Below are 18,261 nucleotides of genomic sequence, written 5' to 3'. Positions count from 1 at the left end.
TCCGGCTCCTCCCTGCATTTTCTTTACTTCCCCCTCCGAGCTGACCGAAAAATCTTGTGACCGAAAAGCGGGTCATCTTATCTGCCTTCCCCCGTTGTATCACCCCTTCGCCATCAGCTTCTGGGTCGAACAAAATCCCAGATCGAAAATGGAAGATTAGCCGCCCCACGAGCCGGTCGCAGGTGAAAGGAACGAGAGGGTTCGTTTCTGTCGGAAAGTTTCCCACTGATCCACGATTACCTGCCGTCGGTAGAGGTGGGCCGTTGGTTCTAGTTTTTGAGGGTGATTTCTTACAGCCCCCCCGAAACGAAAAACCCCCCTCGCAGACACTAGAAGGCCAGACAGGTTTGCCGCGGCTGTTGTAGGCAGCTTTCAAAGTTGTAAAGCATCGAGTGCCGGTCATGTCGGCGATGAAACTGGTATTAGGGGTTATAATTGATGGATTTCAAAGTTTTCGCTGTTTCGGGGGATTTTTTTTTTTTACTTTTCTACAAACATTCCCATTCTACCTTCAGCTCGATAAAAGCCCTTAATTTTCTTAACAAGTACGTGAGAAGATTCACCAAACGAAGCTTTGAAATACGTTGGTAGACAATTTTCTTGGAAACATCTTTTAACAGATTCCCTTTTGGATGAAGTATTCAGGAGATTTCTTAAAAAAAACAGATATTGACCGTTCTTGACAATCCCCTCACCTGGTTTATCTCACTGACTAATGTTTGAGCAAGCATTAAGGTTAGATTTTGCTATCATTAAAGTGTTGTGGTGGGTCAAGGATTTGCTGTAACCTTTTCCAATCTATTCTGAATAGGAAACATGGAACATTGACTCATTCTAACTTTCTGAGCCCTTTAACTTTAGATTGTGTGATCTAATCTCAAAATTGAATGTTTACATTCTGTGTCAAATTCTTATATTTACTTTTGTTTAATTTTTGATTTCTTTATATTTATATTATTTTAGCATTTGCAACACTTCAAGTGCACAAACTCATAATTAGATTCACAATGATTGCAATGAGCAATGTTAGTTGGGTAAAAACGTCACTTCAGCACTTTGAATCAATCAACATACAAATCTAGAAACAATATTTACTTGAACCCTTACGGAAAGAATAGTTGAAAGGAACATTAAGATAACTTCACCTCACAACTTGACATGTTTATGCAGATTATCTGTTCGTGTGTGTCGCTAAGAAAATACCAATTTGCTTTTAAACTGATCCTATAAAACTAGGCCCATGGTCAAACCCAGAGCTTAATAAACAAACATTCACCTTCTCCAGCAAAAGGAGTTCACTTGCTTACACAGCGAATACCACACAAATAAACATGTAACGCCTTCGGCACTCTGGAAACTTCCACCAAAGCATGCGTGAGCGCAAGAGACGCACGATTGTTTGTTTTCCCAGGCGCTGGAATAATATTAGACACACAACAGACTTTGCCGAAAGATGCTGATGAGAGAATGTCTCTTTAACTTCCGTGCCCAAGCATACAACAAACGCTGTAATCGATAGAGATAGTGTGTGCCTGCTTTCTGCACCAGCAAACGCTCCCAGTGAAAATCGTCTCCAGCCTCTTGCTTGTGCTCCCTGTCACCCTTCAGTCGCATTTCACGCTTATCTCAATTTCCCATCGATACTCGGTCGCGTGACTGATGGGAGCAATCCATTCTTCTTCCGCCCCAAAACGCAAGCAAGAAAACCCGCGCTCGCTCCACCCGCCCGCCCGCACCTTGGACAACCTTTGATGACTTCAGCACTCTCTCGACCTCTAAACCGAAAGCATTGTTGATCCAGTCGGCTGGAAAAGATAAATTGGGAAGCGCACAAAACGACAAAGGCCAATAAACTAGCACTGCCGGCATGCCGAGCCTTTGCCCGCACACGCACGCCTTTGCGGTTGAAGATTGGATCGTGGTGAAGTGTTTTGTGTACAGACTGGTGTGCCTTTCGCCCAGAACGCCGAGGGAGCCTGAAGCACATTCCCGGGGAAGTGGTAGTGGCAACGGTTGCTCTTCTTAAGATGGCCATAAAGGCACACATGGAATATGGGAAAGAAAACTGGACCAAGTGATTAGATGTCGTGTGCAATTAATACCGAAGAATCTTGTTCGCTGCTTGTGTGTGTGTGTGTGACCGGGAAATGGCCATTCCAGTGTCTAGGGGATCTGCGTATCTGATAAAGGGGATGACTGCGTATGACCCCTGGTGTGACAAAGTGGAACAAAATACGGCCGGACATTGGATACGCCACGCCACCGGATGGGGCCGGTTGACTTTTCTCCCGCAAAAAGATTTATCGATGTGGGCAAGAGGTTTGGGGAGAATGTGCACAGCTGCCAGCCAGTTCCTAGTGGGGGGGGGGGGGGAGGTGATAAATTTATTTCCCAGCGGTAAAGATTCATGCTTAGACAGGCGTGTGGTGTTTATGGGGCTCCGGTACCGTTATTAATTGTTGAGTTAATTCCCCGTTTATTACGCACGATCTTTCACTGCCGCTTGCGTATGTTTGCTTCTCCAGAGGGATCATTTGTGGTGGCAGTTTATGTAGATTTTAAGTTGCTGTTCATGAAGTTTTGCTGCTGCTAATGTGCTGATAAATATTTCGATTAGTGACTTGACCTCACGCACCAGACAATATAAGTTTGGAGTTAATTCATAAATAAACATTAAATAAGTGCCTTCAATTGAAGCAATACGTTAACCTTAACCGTAACCTATTTTAAATCAATTTTTCATTCAATCAACATTTGAAAATGCCTACGAAATTCATTCACCATCATTTCTTACACAATTGCATACATTTAGGCGAACTCCATCGTTCGAATAAAATCTTTAAAAAGTATTTTCTCGTCAGTTGTCCAGAAAATAAGTATAACAATTGCACATTTAAAGCACTGTAACATTCATTTGCATGAAAATGTGGAATTGTTGTTCAAATACTAAAGTTTCCAAAGCTTCAATAAACAGATACATGAGCCTAAAGTTATGCAATCTGCTGGCCAAACCATACTTTCAATCATTTGTTAACAAAACATTAGCCTTCAATATGCACTGCAAATGATCGGCTTTTGTTGATTGTTAGAATTCATTGCCAACTTACTCCCCGATAACCTAAGAGCCAAAAAACCCTTTCTAGATACATTTTAAGCAATCGTATTACAGTGTTTGTATTTTGTATATTTTAAGCAAACTTACAAAATTATATATTTTCCCCCGTGCTACACACACACACACACATACTCACACACACGCAAAATAGCGAGCCATAGGTAGCAGCTGCACGGACAAACCCAAGACGCCCTCGAAGCGGCTCATTAAAACTTATTCCGAGACGATTCACGAGCCCGGTAGCAGCATCGCATCCCCGCACCGGCCGGGTACCGGGGCTAATATATGATTTATCTATCACACATGTTGAACGAGCACGAAAACACCTTCCATCCCACCCACCGACGTTCCACGCACCGAACTCGTGGCCGTGAAAGCCCTGCCAAAAGGACACATGTTCCCGCGATGCCATAAGCCGGCATCGTACCTCCCCCGAAGGGATTCGTAGCGCCGTGCTCACAACAATCTGAAAACCATTTAATTATTCCAATTATGAAAACTCGCTTCTCGCTACCTCTGGCTGCGAAAAGGTAAGGCGTGTGTTAAGAGTAGCGCATGCGGCAAGTGAAACTTTCAGGAGACGAGGGAGCGAAAACAAAACGGCGAATCGACCGGAACGACCCCAGTGCAGGGAGATCGAGCTCCCTTTTAAAGGCGTTTGCGACACGGCGTTATCGTTTGCGAAGCGGATCGTCTTGATGAGGTGCGATCGCTGTTAAACAAGCTTCATCCGAAAAAGGGCCGGAGTGCTGTGCTGTTGTCGGTCGGAGCAGGTTTTTCAATCTAGCACAACCGCCTCAACAACGTACACGTACACCAGTGGAGTGTTTGAAAAACTGTACCACAGCACAATTACATTTGATCCAATTAACATCTAATCTAAATCGTGGGTGCCGTATCGTAACCGGTGCGCGCTAGATTAAGCGGTTAGTGTTTGGTAGGGAAATTTTATTAATTAATCAGCTGTTACACACGGTAATCTAAACGCTTCGCTATTACATCAACCCATCAACGCTCGACGTGCGAGATTGTTTCAACCAAAATAGAATGCTGCTTCCTGCGCAGAGAGCGCCCGAGTGCTTGCGGCACCGTTGTACGCTTGCGAGCGTAATATGAACCCTTCCGTCGTTACTTGCTGAGGCGGACCCGAGCAGTTCCGCCCAAGCACGCTCAGCTGTGTGCGAAATCATTACACACAATTTTGCCCTTTTCAGTTCATCACGAATTACGTCAGACGATGCGTTGAGGCGTAAACCCGCAAGCGGAAAAGCGTGCCTCAAGCTGCAACAAACCAGGCGAACTGTCGATTTTTGCGAAACTTACTACCGAAGCCCGGAAAAGCAATCCTTCGACGGGTGGCTGCCCATTTTCCCGGCCCCGAACGATGGTTTGCCTGGGAAAAGATGAATTGATTCCAGGTATTTCTCCGCTCTTTTCTTGTGCCATATATAAGTCCCTTCCTGCTTCGTTTACGCCTGATAGACAGTGACACCTCCGGCAGGGTTTGTTAATAAGCGCTTCCGGTTACGTTACGGTAAGCTTTTGGGCCAAATTTGGCCTCCCGCACTGGCTGCCTCAATAGATTTTAGCCGGAAGCGTAGGGGTGTAGCGTTGTGCGGCGGGAAGGAATGATTTAAAAAGGCGAAAGGTTCTCAGGAAGGCACGTGCGGTTTTGTGATAAATTCGGAACGCAATAGAGTGAATGAAGCGAGCGTTGCGAACAGAGGGACAACTTTACCACAAGCAAATGTTTCCTTTTGCCTGTGGATTGAGCTTGTGTAAGTGGTGCCTAGGAAAGGATTTATTTATTATGAATGCTCACGGTTGTGATACTTTGATAATTTCACATAAATAAAGACGATTATAACTTTGTTTCTTCTACAAAATGTGTTTTAGTTGACATGGCAATGTTCTCAACATCAACATTTATTCATATCAACTTGATATGAACATCAAAGTAAAATAAAGCTAGACAAAATAAATAAGTTAGAACATCACATTGCATGCATTTAGGCGCACACAATACTAGAAATTCGAATCGATTCTATGAACCGATGAAGCTTGCAATCTTTCTCCTACTTCTCCAACAAATGAAGCTAAATTTGTACATCGAAAGCTATACATCCTTACCAAATGTCTCATTTATACCTCATCATTGCTGTTTTGTGCACGATTTTCATACAATTGATTGAAACAAAAGGGCTTTGGCAAAAAACGTTTCCTGCCAATGTACTTGATTTTACATCCTTTATACAATGCTGTTACGGTGTGTTACGTTTTAGCAGAAGCCAAAATGACACTTCAATTGGTTTCCCCAGGTAATGGAAATTCATGCGCTTTCTTCATACTAGACTATTAATAACCTGTTCCTTCACTTCCATTCAATACTGCAGTGCTGGCTCATTTCCCATGTGGCACGTTTTCCTGTGTCGTTGCATTTTGCACGAGCAACATTCCCTCTAAATTCGTGGAAATTTCCAACATAGAACAATGCTTGGTACAAGATTGCCCGGGCTAGATCGTCCTCGTTGCTCGTTTCCGAGGCCAACAGGAAAAGCTTTCAAGTTGTGCACGGGAATCAGGGGAAAATAGAGCACGGCACGATACGAACACACACTCAAAGGTGGTTGCTATCTGCTGTCGATTGTGACGTGCAAACGTACAGCCATTACGAGGTTTTCGGCCAAACTTGCTTCCCTTTGATTTGTTTCATGCTCACACAGGATTGAGCCACATGATTCAATTCAGTTACATGCGCTTCCTTTTTACTCCTGTCCCCTCAACACAGCTCAACCCGATTTGCCAGCACAATTGCGCGAAGCAAACAGTGGGAGAAAAAAGCAAAACCTGATCAACCAATCATCGCATTCTGCATTTTCATTCCCAATCCAAGGGCACGATAATGCAAGCGCTCGAGCGTGAAATGAGCATAGCTTGATGGGGCGAGAGAGGAATCGTACAAATCGATTACGAGACTACGTGTGCGAAGGACATCATCCATTAGCGCGCTCACCCGGGTGGAATCGTTCCCGCGCAAAAGCCGGTCGCCCAGATTAGCTGGACGGTTTGATACTTCCAAATGAATCAATCGTGCTTTTCATTTCCCCTTTGCATTTTCCGTCAACTCCAATCCGCTTTGGAGGTGTGAAAAATCAAACACACAGCTTTGTGCTAGAACGAAGAAAGCAATTCATTTAGGAATTTGGCAAAATGGAACATTCAGAAATTTATTTACAAAAAAAAAACCATATTCCATTGAACGAACGAAACTGTGCGCACTTTCTGCAGATAAAATTGTAAGCTGCAGCTGAAATGTGTGAACAAAATTCCTCAAGCGACGAACGCCAATAAATTGAGCGATCCGTTTCCAGCAGCTGAGGCTGTGGAAGGCAAGCAAGCCGGGAATGCCATCCCGAAACACATCGCTGCTCAAACACCATTACGTTAATGGAGTTCCCGATGTGCCGCAGAGTTTTTAGAAACAATTTTTAAACCACCTGCCCCTCCCTTCCCACGGGCACAGAAATGTTCACGCCACTCGGCGTCGTTCCGGGCAAGGCAGCGTAGGCAAATTATTGCAATTTCACCTCGCATCCGCATCGCGCTTGGGTTGTTCCCTCCCGTCATGCAAACATTATCGTGTCAATTACTGACGTGCTGGTTGGTTTCAGGGGAGGAGAACAGAGGCTCAGGTTTTCCAGCACACGGTAGGAACATTTTGCACAATTCTGTTTTTTTTTTGTGTGTGTGCACATACTTCTCCACCATTCCCGCTATTACATACACGGGCAGGGACAAGTTTTGCATTCCGTAAGGGATATTTTTACCCAACCTTCAAAATTCCCAACGTCCCGTTTCCTTATTCCGTCCACTCCGCATCGGAAAACTGGTACAGGGGTACAGGGGCAGGATCCAGGATGTGGGTAAACCTTTTGCGGAATGTCATCTGCATACGGTAATGGCCGTACACGACGACCAGAGAGAAGCACTGTGCCACTCTCGGTGTACCCTCTTCAACTGACTACCAATCTACCGCTGTAAGCGAAAGGTAGGCAGGCACGGCGAAACGAACGCTGGATGGGGGCAAGGACATGCTAGTGAAGGTTTATACTACGCCCGGCTTCCCTCACCTCAACTCCTCTATTTTTCTTAATGGTATCCCTAACACATATCCGCCGAAAATCCTCCCTCCGGTAAAAAGACCAGATTGACCAGCAAAAAATGGCTGACGGAGGAGAAATGGTTTCGTTTTTTATTTTGCCACACCTTTTCCACTTACATTGCATGTGTGCGTTTGTCGACAGGAAAAACTTTCTCAGCACAATTTTAAAATTGTTGGAAATGGTCGCACATAAAGTGATTCCATATACTTGCCCGGCCCTCAAACATTAACCTCAACCACGAGCAAAGTTGAGTCTTTCCCACTGGTACCAACTGTCTCTTTCCCTCTGTCACGTGTCGTGATTGACTTAACCGACCTTTTACGGGTGAAGGAGAAGGAGGAGCTTAAAAACGGGTCTATTAAAAAAAACGCACACACACATACACACGCCCGTAACCGGCCTTCACTGCTCGAGCTGTGCGAGCGATCGCAACACGCCTAAAGTTAGGCTTCGCAAATGGCAGCCTGACCCATTTTACACATGTTCATTACATACTATCAAAATTCCACAATCTGCATCTTTCATCGGGGCCACGTCGGAGCCCCGGCGCGCTGGTATGCCACAGAATTGGGAAAGTTTTTCCTACCCCCCCCCCCTCCCTCCCCTCTCCTCCCATGCCACTCATTGCCCTTCTTTTTTCCGGTACAATAGGCGGAATAACACACCGGAGTGGTTGTAGCAATCGGGCTTGTACGGTGGCCCCGAGGACACATACAGCACACACTCACAGCACAAACACACGAAGACAGTAACTATTCGCATGGTCCATTATGATGCCTCGTCGCGCACGTAATCCGGAATCGGAAATGTTTCCGCCCGTCTATGCATGCATGTATGTAGGTACGCAAGGTTCACAGTGAAGGCAAACTGGAAACAATAACGTCAGCCAACAAGCATCGAAACGTCAACTTTTCAGCTCGTTGCGTATGTGTGTGTGTGTGTGTGTGCACACTTTTCCACCGAAAGTCCTTGCGAGTGAAAGTGGGGAAAGAAAAACACAAACTTGCCCTGGGTGTAATAGAGTTCTTCAACGACGCGGGGGAAGGATGATAGCTTCCCTCTAGTCGCTCGAGTCTCGATCGACACGGTTGAGGGTAATTTTTCCTCGCCCAAACGGATCTGTGCCCCATGATAAAGGTAGAAACACCCTCCTGGAAGGAAGGCACACTCGAACGGTTCAACTGGCAGTGAAGACCCGAGGAGCGGTTAGTTTTGTTGAAGTTTTTCACATTTTATTTTACCCACCTGCACGCGCAGGTCGCCGTCCCGACCTTCCTTACTTTGTGTATGTGTGTCTGTGTGCTTACAATCGGAATCAAGTGGGACAGGGATAACAGCTGAGAGCAAACCGGAACGGTAGGCGGTTGTTACTGTTTGTATTTTTGCGTTCATGTGGATGGGAAGGGAACACACACAGACAAACTCTCCCCAACTCACTCCTCATTCCCGTGTGCGTGTTCGTTTGAGGTTCGTTCCAGGCGTTTGAGTTTTTGCTGTGCTGCGCGGAAGGGAAGGTACCTGGTAGGTGGCCCACAATCGAGCTTGATTGCCCACCGAACGCGTCTGTGGCGTAACGTAACCCATCTGGCAAAATGAAGGAGCCCCGGAACGGTAGCCAGGAAGAAGAAACTTTATCTTTCCAAGCTCAGTGTGTACAGAAGTGTATAGAGCGCACGATGCGGGGAAGTGAAGAAGGTCCTACCGAGTCATGTTTGCTTGTTGTGTGGCCATGTAACAATGTCATTACACGGGAGGGGAGGTATGCGAGCAGCTCGACTGTGCGGGCTCTGGGCCGGGTGGCAGGAAACTAATCTCGGAATGTGGTTTTAGAGTGTATGAAAAGCCAATCTTGATTTGATGGGTGTACAAAAATGGGTGTGCTGTGCAGACAGGGTGTTGTGTCGTTTGGTGGTGGTTATTGCTAGATCTCATCTGCGACCGCCTGCATGTATGCATTCGGGAGCGCTTTCACGGGTAGGGTAGCGGGAGAGCCTTAGAAGAAGTCATTTTCCAGGTATTTATCGAATGAAAAAATACCACACATATGACCCAAACGATCATGAGGCGTAATTGTGTGTTCCAGAAACGTTGTGTTATTATAAAGTATTTCAACTGTTTCACTGGGTCAACATTCCCCTCAATGTCTCTGAGCTATTGTATTTACTTAATTGAAATGATATTTGTCTTGCCTGTTCCATTGACTTTGTACCTTGAACCTTCTCGGAAGACAGTCAAAATGGAGCATTTTTAATTGCTCGGGCAGGTTAGGACAAAAATTGAATGTAAATAGTACAGAAATATTTTTATTGCATACCTTTAGGCGCTAGGCTTGGCTAGGAGCATTGAGGCTTGATGTTTACTTAGGTCTACGGAAATAAATTATTGCATACTTTTAGGCGATTTGCAACTGTCTGAGGAATAGTGGTATACATTACAGCAAGCTATTCTATGTAATCATTTTTAACCGACCTCAAATCACAATTTAGATTCATTCATGATTTCAACGCTCCTTAAATTTCCCACGCCATTGATCTTTGCAATCGAAGCTAACGCTTCGTAAATGAGAATTTCGCCACCCTTGTGCGCTCATTAAAAAGCCGCACCGAAAACAAAACACCAAATCCAATTTAAATGGAAGCATTTGCTCGAGAAAAAAAATTTTTCCCAACAATAAATATCGCCTTCAATCATCGCAATCATCATCGGTCTGCCCACCAGGCCTTTCAACTTTGCGCACTTATCAAATTCAGATCCGTACCGAGAACAACTTAGCACAGCCTTTCACCGCCAACGATGGTCAAGCAAGGAGGGAACGAAAGGCACCCGCAGAGAAAAAGCAACAACAAAAAACAATATACAAAAACAATAAAAGCCCAGCATCTGAAAATCCGGCCGGCTTTATTAAACGGAAACTTTTACTTTTCAATCAACCGCGCTGCTCGATTGAGAATTTATTAAACACTTTTACCCTCAACTCAACGCCATCGCGCGGCGCATTGCCCCATTTTCCCCCGACGGGTCCACACACACACCACACAGCCCGCGGGTTTCTTGGAACGGGAGCGCTTCACAAAAGTTTCCCTTCCCGAGTTGGGACGCGGACAAATGGAAAGCGCGTAAAAGTAGCAACTTTTGCCCGGCCCCATGCGCAGCACAAAAGGGCACGCACGCACAACCGCTGAGCGCTGCGGCGGGAAGGAAATGGACCACCGCTGCCACACCGCCGGGGCCACAAAATTCGCCCGAAATACCGTTCTTTGTCCCGTTCCGAGCCACAGCTCGCGGCGCTCGCGGTAGGAAAAACCGAAATGTAATTAATTTATCCAATAAGTCTTCCGCAGCTCAATGAAAGTCAACCTACCGAGCGGAAGAACATCGAAGCCCGGTGGAAAAACATCCCGATGGAAGGTGGAGAAGGTTGCAGTGAAGCCAGCGGCCAAGAACGCTTTAGCCCTGGGAGGGAAATTTTAATGAGCTGGAACTGCTTCACCGTCCAACCGTGCAGGCGTCCACCTAATCACACCACCAGGGAGGACGCTTGAGGTGTTTTGCGGTGGAAGTAGACGCTTCCTGTCACTTTAGCGGTGTGCGGAATACACCGCTTGTCACTCTGACACAGGCATAAGGCCCAGTTTTCAGGTACGGATCGATAGGGGAAAATTCGGCGATTGGGAAGCGAAAAATAATGAACCCCGGTGACGTTTAAATTGTTTATCCTAAACTAATTAAGCTCGAGCCCGGGCAGCAACCCCACTTCGCACACGGGCGGCTTCTCTTATTAGGGCCATTTAAAGCTCCTCGATCTTGAGCTTTCAACCACGCGGTGTTTGATAAAGTCTCTCTTACGACCGTGAGAGTAGATTGGATCTACATTTGTGGAAAGGAAAATCGATAATAGACCGCTGCTGGTGGAAGAACGATGTGCTGCCAACGGCACTCATCAACAGCAATCCATCGCGAGTGATGAAGCAAGCTTCGCGAGTTCACGGAACTAACTTCAAACTGTCCGACCAGATAATTAGCCCCACGGGCAGATCAATTCGAGCCCTATGTCATGGCGGAGATTTCCCGGAGTTTTCGCTCGAAATTCTCAACCCAACCCAGCCCCAAAAAGACCCGTGCAAACGCTAACGCTAACGATGCTTAAACACTGACGATCTCGTGTGGTGCTGACATTTGATGCACATCTTACCTTTTCGTCGATGGCGTCCATTACTCTGCAGGTGATGATTATCCAGAAAGTATCCATCCAGCGAGTTGAACAGTGTCAGCAGGTACACCAGCACAAGCTTCTCGAGCCACATCTTGCCACCGCATTCAGCAGCACACCACCAGGGCACCGGGTGGTGTGCAACTCGCTACGGCGTTGTAGTGGTTGTTGTTTAGTAGTTTGCCGTGCGAACAGCTACTAATCACTTGTCAAACACTTACACTTGCACGCTAGTATTATTTACCTAATCACTTCTGTAACTTATGTTATATTAAAACATCAGCTTCACTTTTCACACTCACTTTACACCAACACACTTCGTGGGGTCTTGTGCGCCTTTTCAAGGGCACCTTCCCGGTAGGTAGCTTTTCCAGGGAAGTGGGATTGTAGTTTTGCAAGAAGCGCCTGAAGCACAACTTTGCTTGATCACCTGCTACGTTGAAGGACAAGCGCTTTACCCGTCATGCTTTTGCTCGAAATAGCTCTTTGCTTTACACTAAAACAGAACTGTTTGTGAGGCGCCTTTGAAGTAGTAAACATTGTTAAATTAATTTCAATAATTGTAGCTACAAACGCTTTAAGAAGGGAGCAAACATCTTGAAACATAAACATTAAATTGCATCTCATAATAGTTTCTAGTAGTCAAGAACATTGACATAAGACGTTTGACTATTTGACTTTCAGACGTTAGCTAAGACGACGCTCAACGCCCATCTCTGTTCACAGCAGTGGGTTGAAGTGTTAGGTTGTGGTTCCTTTTCAAATCGATAATTATCCATTGATCAACAAGCGGCAATGATAGAGGGCTCAGCCTCTCATCTCACCTTCGAGCTCATGCAAAAACCCAGCTCTACTCAATCAACCATAACAAGGGATTACGCAATAATTGTTTGCGACCTGAACGAATTATAACAACACATCCACTAATCCCACTAATCACAGTTTAATTCCAGCGCTTACTCCCCTATCCCCCCCCCCCCCAAAATAAGCCACGCACCAAGCGTAATGAATACGATTTCAACACCTTTCTGACAGCGCCAGTGGGCTCAGAAATGCTCACGCGTGTTTTAAACAACCCACACGCGCTCACCTTTACGAAATACGAAACGCTTCTTAGAATAGAGAGCCTGCTTGACTACTTGCCTCCCTACACTACGGGCAAACTTCACTTCTATGTTCCTCTGAAAAATTGACTTCCAAAACGGCGAAATTCAATTTCTTTCCCCTCCCTGGTGGCGGCAGTATGGAGCGAAAAGTTTCCACCAAACACGTTGCCGCTAATGGTGCTGCTTGGTGGAGGTGAACAACAATAACAACTGCCAAAAACCTGCGCCCCAGCATGAAAGGTCTGCGCCCCATAAAACTGGGACACTCCCAGGTGGATCGGGATTGTGTGTGTGTGTGTGTGTGTCTGTGACAATGATTGGTGCTGAACAGTGCGTAGGCTTCCGTAGCTTTCCAACGGCACATACCCCGTACACATTCCTTTTCATCGAACTTCCCACTGATCAGATCGGAACGGTTTCTTGGGTGGCATGGACCCCGGTTGCTGAAAAATAGCACCGAGCAATCACGCGAAGGGAATTATTATCATTCCTCCTTTTTTTTGCAAAATCCGACATTAAACGTACGGCCCCCGTCCACTATCTTCCCCGCCAAGCTCCCCGGACGATAAGGACCTGCTACTCCACAGTTCTATCGATGATCCAAAGGTAAACAGCTTCGTTTTCTTTCCCAGTTTCGGAACCGAACCTTCAACAAACCTCTTCGCTCACTAACGATAATCCTGTTTCCGATGCCGTGGACGGGCGCGAGCAGACCGGGCCAACATCGTCACGCGGGGCAATGATGTTGCAATGACGATGATGGTGAGGATGGCGCTCTTCTGGTGATTCTGAAGCGAAAAGCTGATTTCGAGCAGCAACGATGACATTAAGCTGAAAAGCATTCCACTCTCCTTCGCATCACGCAGTCTCGGCGAAAGCGGAAATCCAACTAGACGGAAAATGGGTTTCCTTCACGCGCGCCCACCTTTGCCAAACGCACAGCAGTCAGCGTACGTCGGGGTGGTGGCACCTTGTGGACAAAAGTATTTAGCATATAAATGGACGACTAATTTATGATTATTTCCCATTGAGTCGTCCGATTTTTGCCCGGGTACCATTTCGCCGCACTGGCGCGTCCTCCCGGCTCGACGCGGCGTGTCGATGTCTCGATGGCAAGGAGTTTTGATTTGTTTTTTTCCAGCAAGAAGCAACGTCGACGGGCAGACTTGCACCACACTTAAGCCGGATTACAAACTTTTCCATTTGCCACCGGCGCGTTTCGTTCGTGCGGTGTTCTTCCGTCCCCTGGGAGACGGTGCCTTGTTGGTTCATTGCTTGATTCGATTCGTCCCAGTGTCTCTCACACGAACCGGAGGTAAGACACTGTAGCGGCGTCACGTGAGTTCACGGGCAAGCTGATGTGCCGTCTTGATGGGCTTGATCCACACCAATCGGTTCGAGTTATAATTCCCAGCTACCGGAGCTGACACTGACCCACCCAGTGTCGCTGGGGAACTTTTAATCCTTTGCCATTTGCCGCTCGCAAGCTGTCAATAACTTTGCCCACTGTACACACACAACTAGTGGCCTGATGTAGCTTAGTGTCCCTGACCCAGACCCGGGGTCCCGAAAAACATCCCGACGAAATAGATTTTAATCGGATTTCGGGCGGGCTTGGAGCGGTCGTTTGATGCTGCCGTCTGTCCGCTGTCGGTCGCTGCGGCTCCGGAACTTCTGGAGCAGTGTGAAAAGACCGCAACACAGAAACAGCTGGTCTAATGATGATGATGATGATGGTGATGATGATGCTTCACAAAACGCACCATCCCCAGCGCACAGATTGTTGCACGCGAACATTCTCACACATGGTAATGGATTGAAGAATCGGAGCACCGTGAGAGCACGCGTCTTACGTAAATATTTAAAAACGCCCGTCCGACCGTTTGGCGGATCGTTTGCTTTGCCTACTCCCCGAAAATTTGAGCAGACACACACACCGTAGCAACGAAGCACACCGTTTTATCGACCCGCACACTTGGATGTGTCTGTGTTTGCCACCGGCCTTTTCGACTTGCGGAGGGCACATCACTGTCAACGGCAGGCACTACAACGGCACAGCGGCACTGACCTCGTTACCCGTTCGCACAGTTGACTACACAAACATACACAACCACACTCACACACACACACACACACACACACACACACACACACAGACACACACACACACACAAACACACATCAGTTGGTGGCTGCTGCGCATCGATTTATCTTCGTTTTCACCTTAATTTATCATAATTTATGAGGAGCTGCAGCAGCTTCTGTCACTCGTTGTTTTTCCTGGTAGTGGTTACCACGGCACACATACACACACAGGGACACCTTTTGCCGAGTGGCACCCGGTGTTAGGGTGTGATTAGATCATCATCATCCTGCATCACCTGGAGCACTTGGTGTAATATCTCACGGCATTCACGGTGTCATTAGTTGAACTTTTAAGCAAACGCCAGGTGACATCACGACATTTCTTGCCACTTAAAAGGGATTGTTGTGATGGCGACATGTGGACTTTCGTACCTTCTTGTTAAAAGACACACACACACACACAAGTATGCACACACACACCCTCAATGAGCCATCATCCTTTCCGCACCCGCAACCACAGTGTAATGGATTTAGAAGAGGAAAAAAACAAGATCCGCACCACACACACGCCTAGAGCCCCGAAAGGAACGAACGTCACGGCTCGCGGGGGAAGAAAACACCGTCACACGCGCTTCCGACGCGATTGTCACGAGGTATCGCAGCCTACTGAAACAGGCAGCCAGGGTACCGGATCTTCTTCACAACGGCAACACACGCACATTGGGCCCGTGATGGCCCGTTTGTTCGGGCTCGGGCTGTTCGGGTTTTTGGGACGATTTTCGTACACACACCGAAGCCTCGCTGCGGCGGTTCGGAAACTGCTCGAAAAAATTCACCGCCAACTGCTCGAAAAGTGTCGTTCGCTGTCGCTCGTGCTGGCGAAAGGACGAACGAATTGGTGGCGCAGGCGCACAAGCGAACCTACTGGTGTTTGTAGTACTGCGGACCGCACAAACCCAAACCGAAATTGAGCTACTCTGGCCGTTTGCCCAGCTGTCGATGCTGGGAACTGGGGCGCTGGGTGCGTGGAGAGAGGGGGGGGGGAGAGCGAAGGGGTGGAAGGTTTCCGTTTTCAGCGGAGCTCAGTTTTGCTGGCGGACGGATCACGGGCGCCCGCAAACATCGGCCAGTGTTCGGTGTGATAAGACGGGGTCCAGCGTACGGTATTGTCACGTGTGATAAAAGCTAAAGGGAAGGATTTTTTGTTTGTCGTTTGCTTGCTATTGGGAAGAAATTGACGAGTTGTAAGATATACAAGAAGAAAGGTTCACCTGGAATCTAACCTAGGATGAAAATGTTCAAGTATGAGCATGGATTAACTACATCATCGGCATGGTGTCATTGGGAGGATAGAAATAATGATTCATTTTGTGACTCCTTATCTCCTTATCCTTTAATCACTTGAACAGCCAGGCTCATCGCTTATACTACAGTTCCCTTTTCATGTTTATCAGACCGAACCGGAAAGCTGCAGCTGGAGTATTAAATTTCTCGGAAGATTTAATATTTCTGGAAATTACCAACTGCATAAAATCAGTGGCAATGGTATTGTTATGTTTAGACATCTTCATACCCAATGATAGTTTTGCGAAATCTGCATTGAGCTTTGGGAACGACTGAGGCTAGTTACATCATACAAGCTTAGCAAACCAACACTACCCTGGCACACGATTGTGCATGTCCATGAAATACGTTCATCACTTGTTTTTAAAGAGAATTCGTGGAACTACCTACTAATACGGAACTACTAACATTGAGCTGAATTCTTAGAAAGGAAGCTATTGACGCTATTACTCAAATATTTGCAGCAGCTTTTATTGTCTTTCCTTGGATGAAAAAACAAGCCAAAAGTTTGCATTGAATAGCAGCGTACCATGTATGTAACTTTCCCGAAATTCTACCAATAAAACACCTCCAATTTTACGCAGCTGCAAATACTAACGCTTCCAATCAAATTCAAACTGATTTCGTTTGCAAGAAATAAACCTCCCCGTAATACCACTTTTACAAACCGATCGTATCCCATTTTATTAACCGGTTCCTAATAAAGGACCAACCAAGTGACCAATCTCCCGCATCGGTCCCATGTAACGCCTCGTTCACTTTAACGAAAAACGATACCGAAAACGATAGTTTTTGTTCCCCCCGTAATAAAACGCATCACTACAGAAGCGCCACAACAACCATATGGCGAGTTTTGGGGAGTTGCTTTTCGAAAGGAACCCGTCCCGTACACGGGATTGAAACGCGCGAGTTGGAGTTTCGAGTGGGATTTTGATTAGTTTTGATTGGGTAAAACAATAGGTTCGAGCTTGGGTGTGTGTGTGTGTGATTTTATTGCGGTAATTTGACTAGGTATGATACCAGTTTAGCATGCTGTCAGTGATGCTCTATTAACGGTTGATTGTTTCGTGTGTTTGAGGTGCTGGCAGTCAATGAAATGGGTGTTGCTATCGTGCTGTTGGGTAGAATTGGCAGTACTGTAGAAGCTTCCAATTAGAATCAAATTAAACGAGGTGGAACCTCGAGTCGACTCAATTTCCCGAGAAGCGTTAAATTTTGTTTATCCAATTCAAATGTAACAAAATGTCCTGAAATTCTGAATAATCTAGCGGCAAAGATTAATACATTAAGGGCAAATTTCGGGCGAAAGTTAATGTTGCAGATGATTGAATTTTCGCAATAAGTTAAATAATGCCATTAACGTTCAAAAGTTCCTGAGAAATTTCCCTCCATCTATGCCGCTAAAGATAACGAGTAAAGCCGATAAGCAAAGGAAATTCTTTAAAAACTCAATAAAGGATAATTCGTGACTCGAATCACTGGAATTACGCATTGAATATTTATCAAATTTACTTGAAATCCATCAACAAAAAATCCAGTCCATTCGTAGGTGGACGTAATGGGGATAACAAATGTATATTTCCATCAATAATCATCATTAATCTGGCGTGATTTTTTAAGCTTAAACCAACAGGCTGTGAGCAACACATAAAGAAGGAAGAAAATATAGACATTAAGCAACCGCTCATCAGTTTGATGTAATTGAAATGCTTTTTATTACTGACTGGTGATTATCTTTAGCCGCAGGCCCACAGCGCAAAGATAACCCATTTTCTTCATGACCCATTAATTTTGCGCTCACCGCTCACCAAACGCCAAGCCTCACAGAGGAAGCACACCAAACAAAAAAAACCCATTCCCACATAACCAAGCTTCCAAGCTTTATTGTACACTATTTCTCTCCACGCGTTTTGCCAGCGATCCCCGCCAGCCCGCCGTGAGCTCGTACCGGAAAAACCTACCATTTCCGTTTGCTTTCCGGTTAAAACATCGTGTTCGTGTGATTTTCATCGAACACTTTACCCTTCAACCGGCCCCGCAGGCGTTTCACTTTTCAGCACACTCAGGTTCAATTATTTCGTACGTGTGAAATTGAGCAGCGCCACGGCTTGAACGGCATTTATTAAAATCAACGAAATGAAATGGAACGGCTCACTCACGGCAAAAGGGAGGGAAGGGAAGCCAAGGGCCACGTCACTTAAGCGTCACGGAACGATACACGAACATGCATTTAAACGT

The 18,261-nt window shown here is 46.2% G+C and overlaps 1 protein-coding gene across 6 annotated transcripts in view; it reads right to left on the bottom strand.

Annotated features, from left to right (window-relative positions):
- Window positions 1-15,442, bottom strand: part of LOC121593388 (Fc receptor-like protein 5) — a 52,032-nt gene extending 36,590 nt beyond the window's left edge. Inside the window, exons 1-2 of one of the 6 annotated variants that reach the window (XM_041915679.1) lie at window positions 15,112-15,442; window positions 11,471-12,010 (exon numbers count right to left, since the gene is read on the bottom strand). In XM_041915679.1, coding sequence (XP_041771613.1) covers window positions 11,471-11,582 — 112 coding nt within the window. In that variant the 5' untranslated portion in view covers window positions 11,583-12,010; window positions 15,112-15,442. The other 5 variants (XM_041915682.1, XM_041915681.1, XM_041915683.1 and 2 more) reach the window with 5 other exon arrangements.
- Between the last annotated feature and the right edge of the window lie 2,819 nt (window positions 15,443-18,261).

The sequence above is a fragment of the Anopheles merus genome, chromosome 2L, assembly GCF_017562075.2.
Source record: "Anopheles merus strain MAF chromosome 2L, AmerM5.1, whole genome shotgun sequence".
NCBI lineage: Eukaryota > Metazoa > Arthropoda > Insecta > Diptera > Culicidae > Anopheles > Anopheles merus.
The sequence above is the reverse complement of the archived record's forward strand: the minus strand, read 5'-3'. Positions and strand labels throughout refer to the sequence as shown.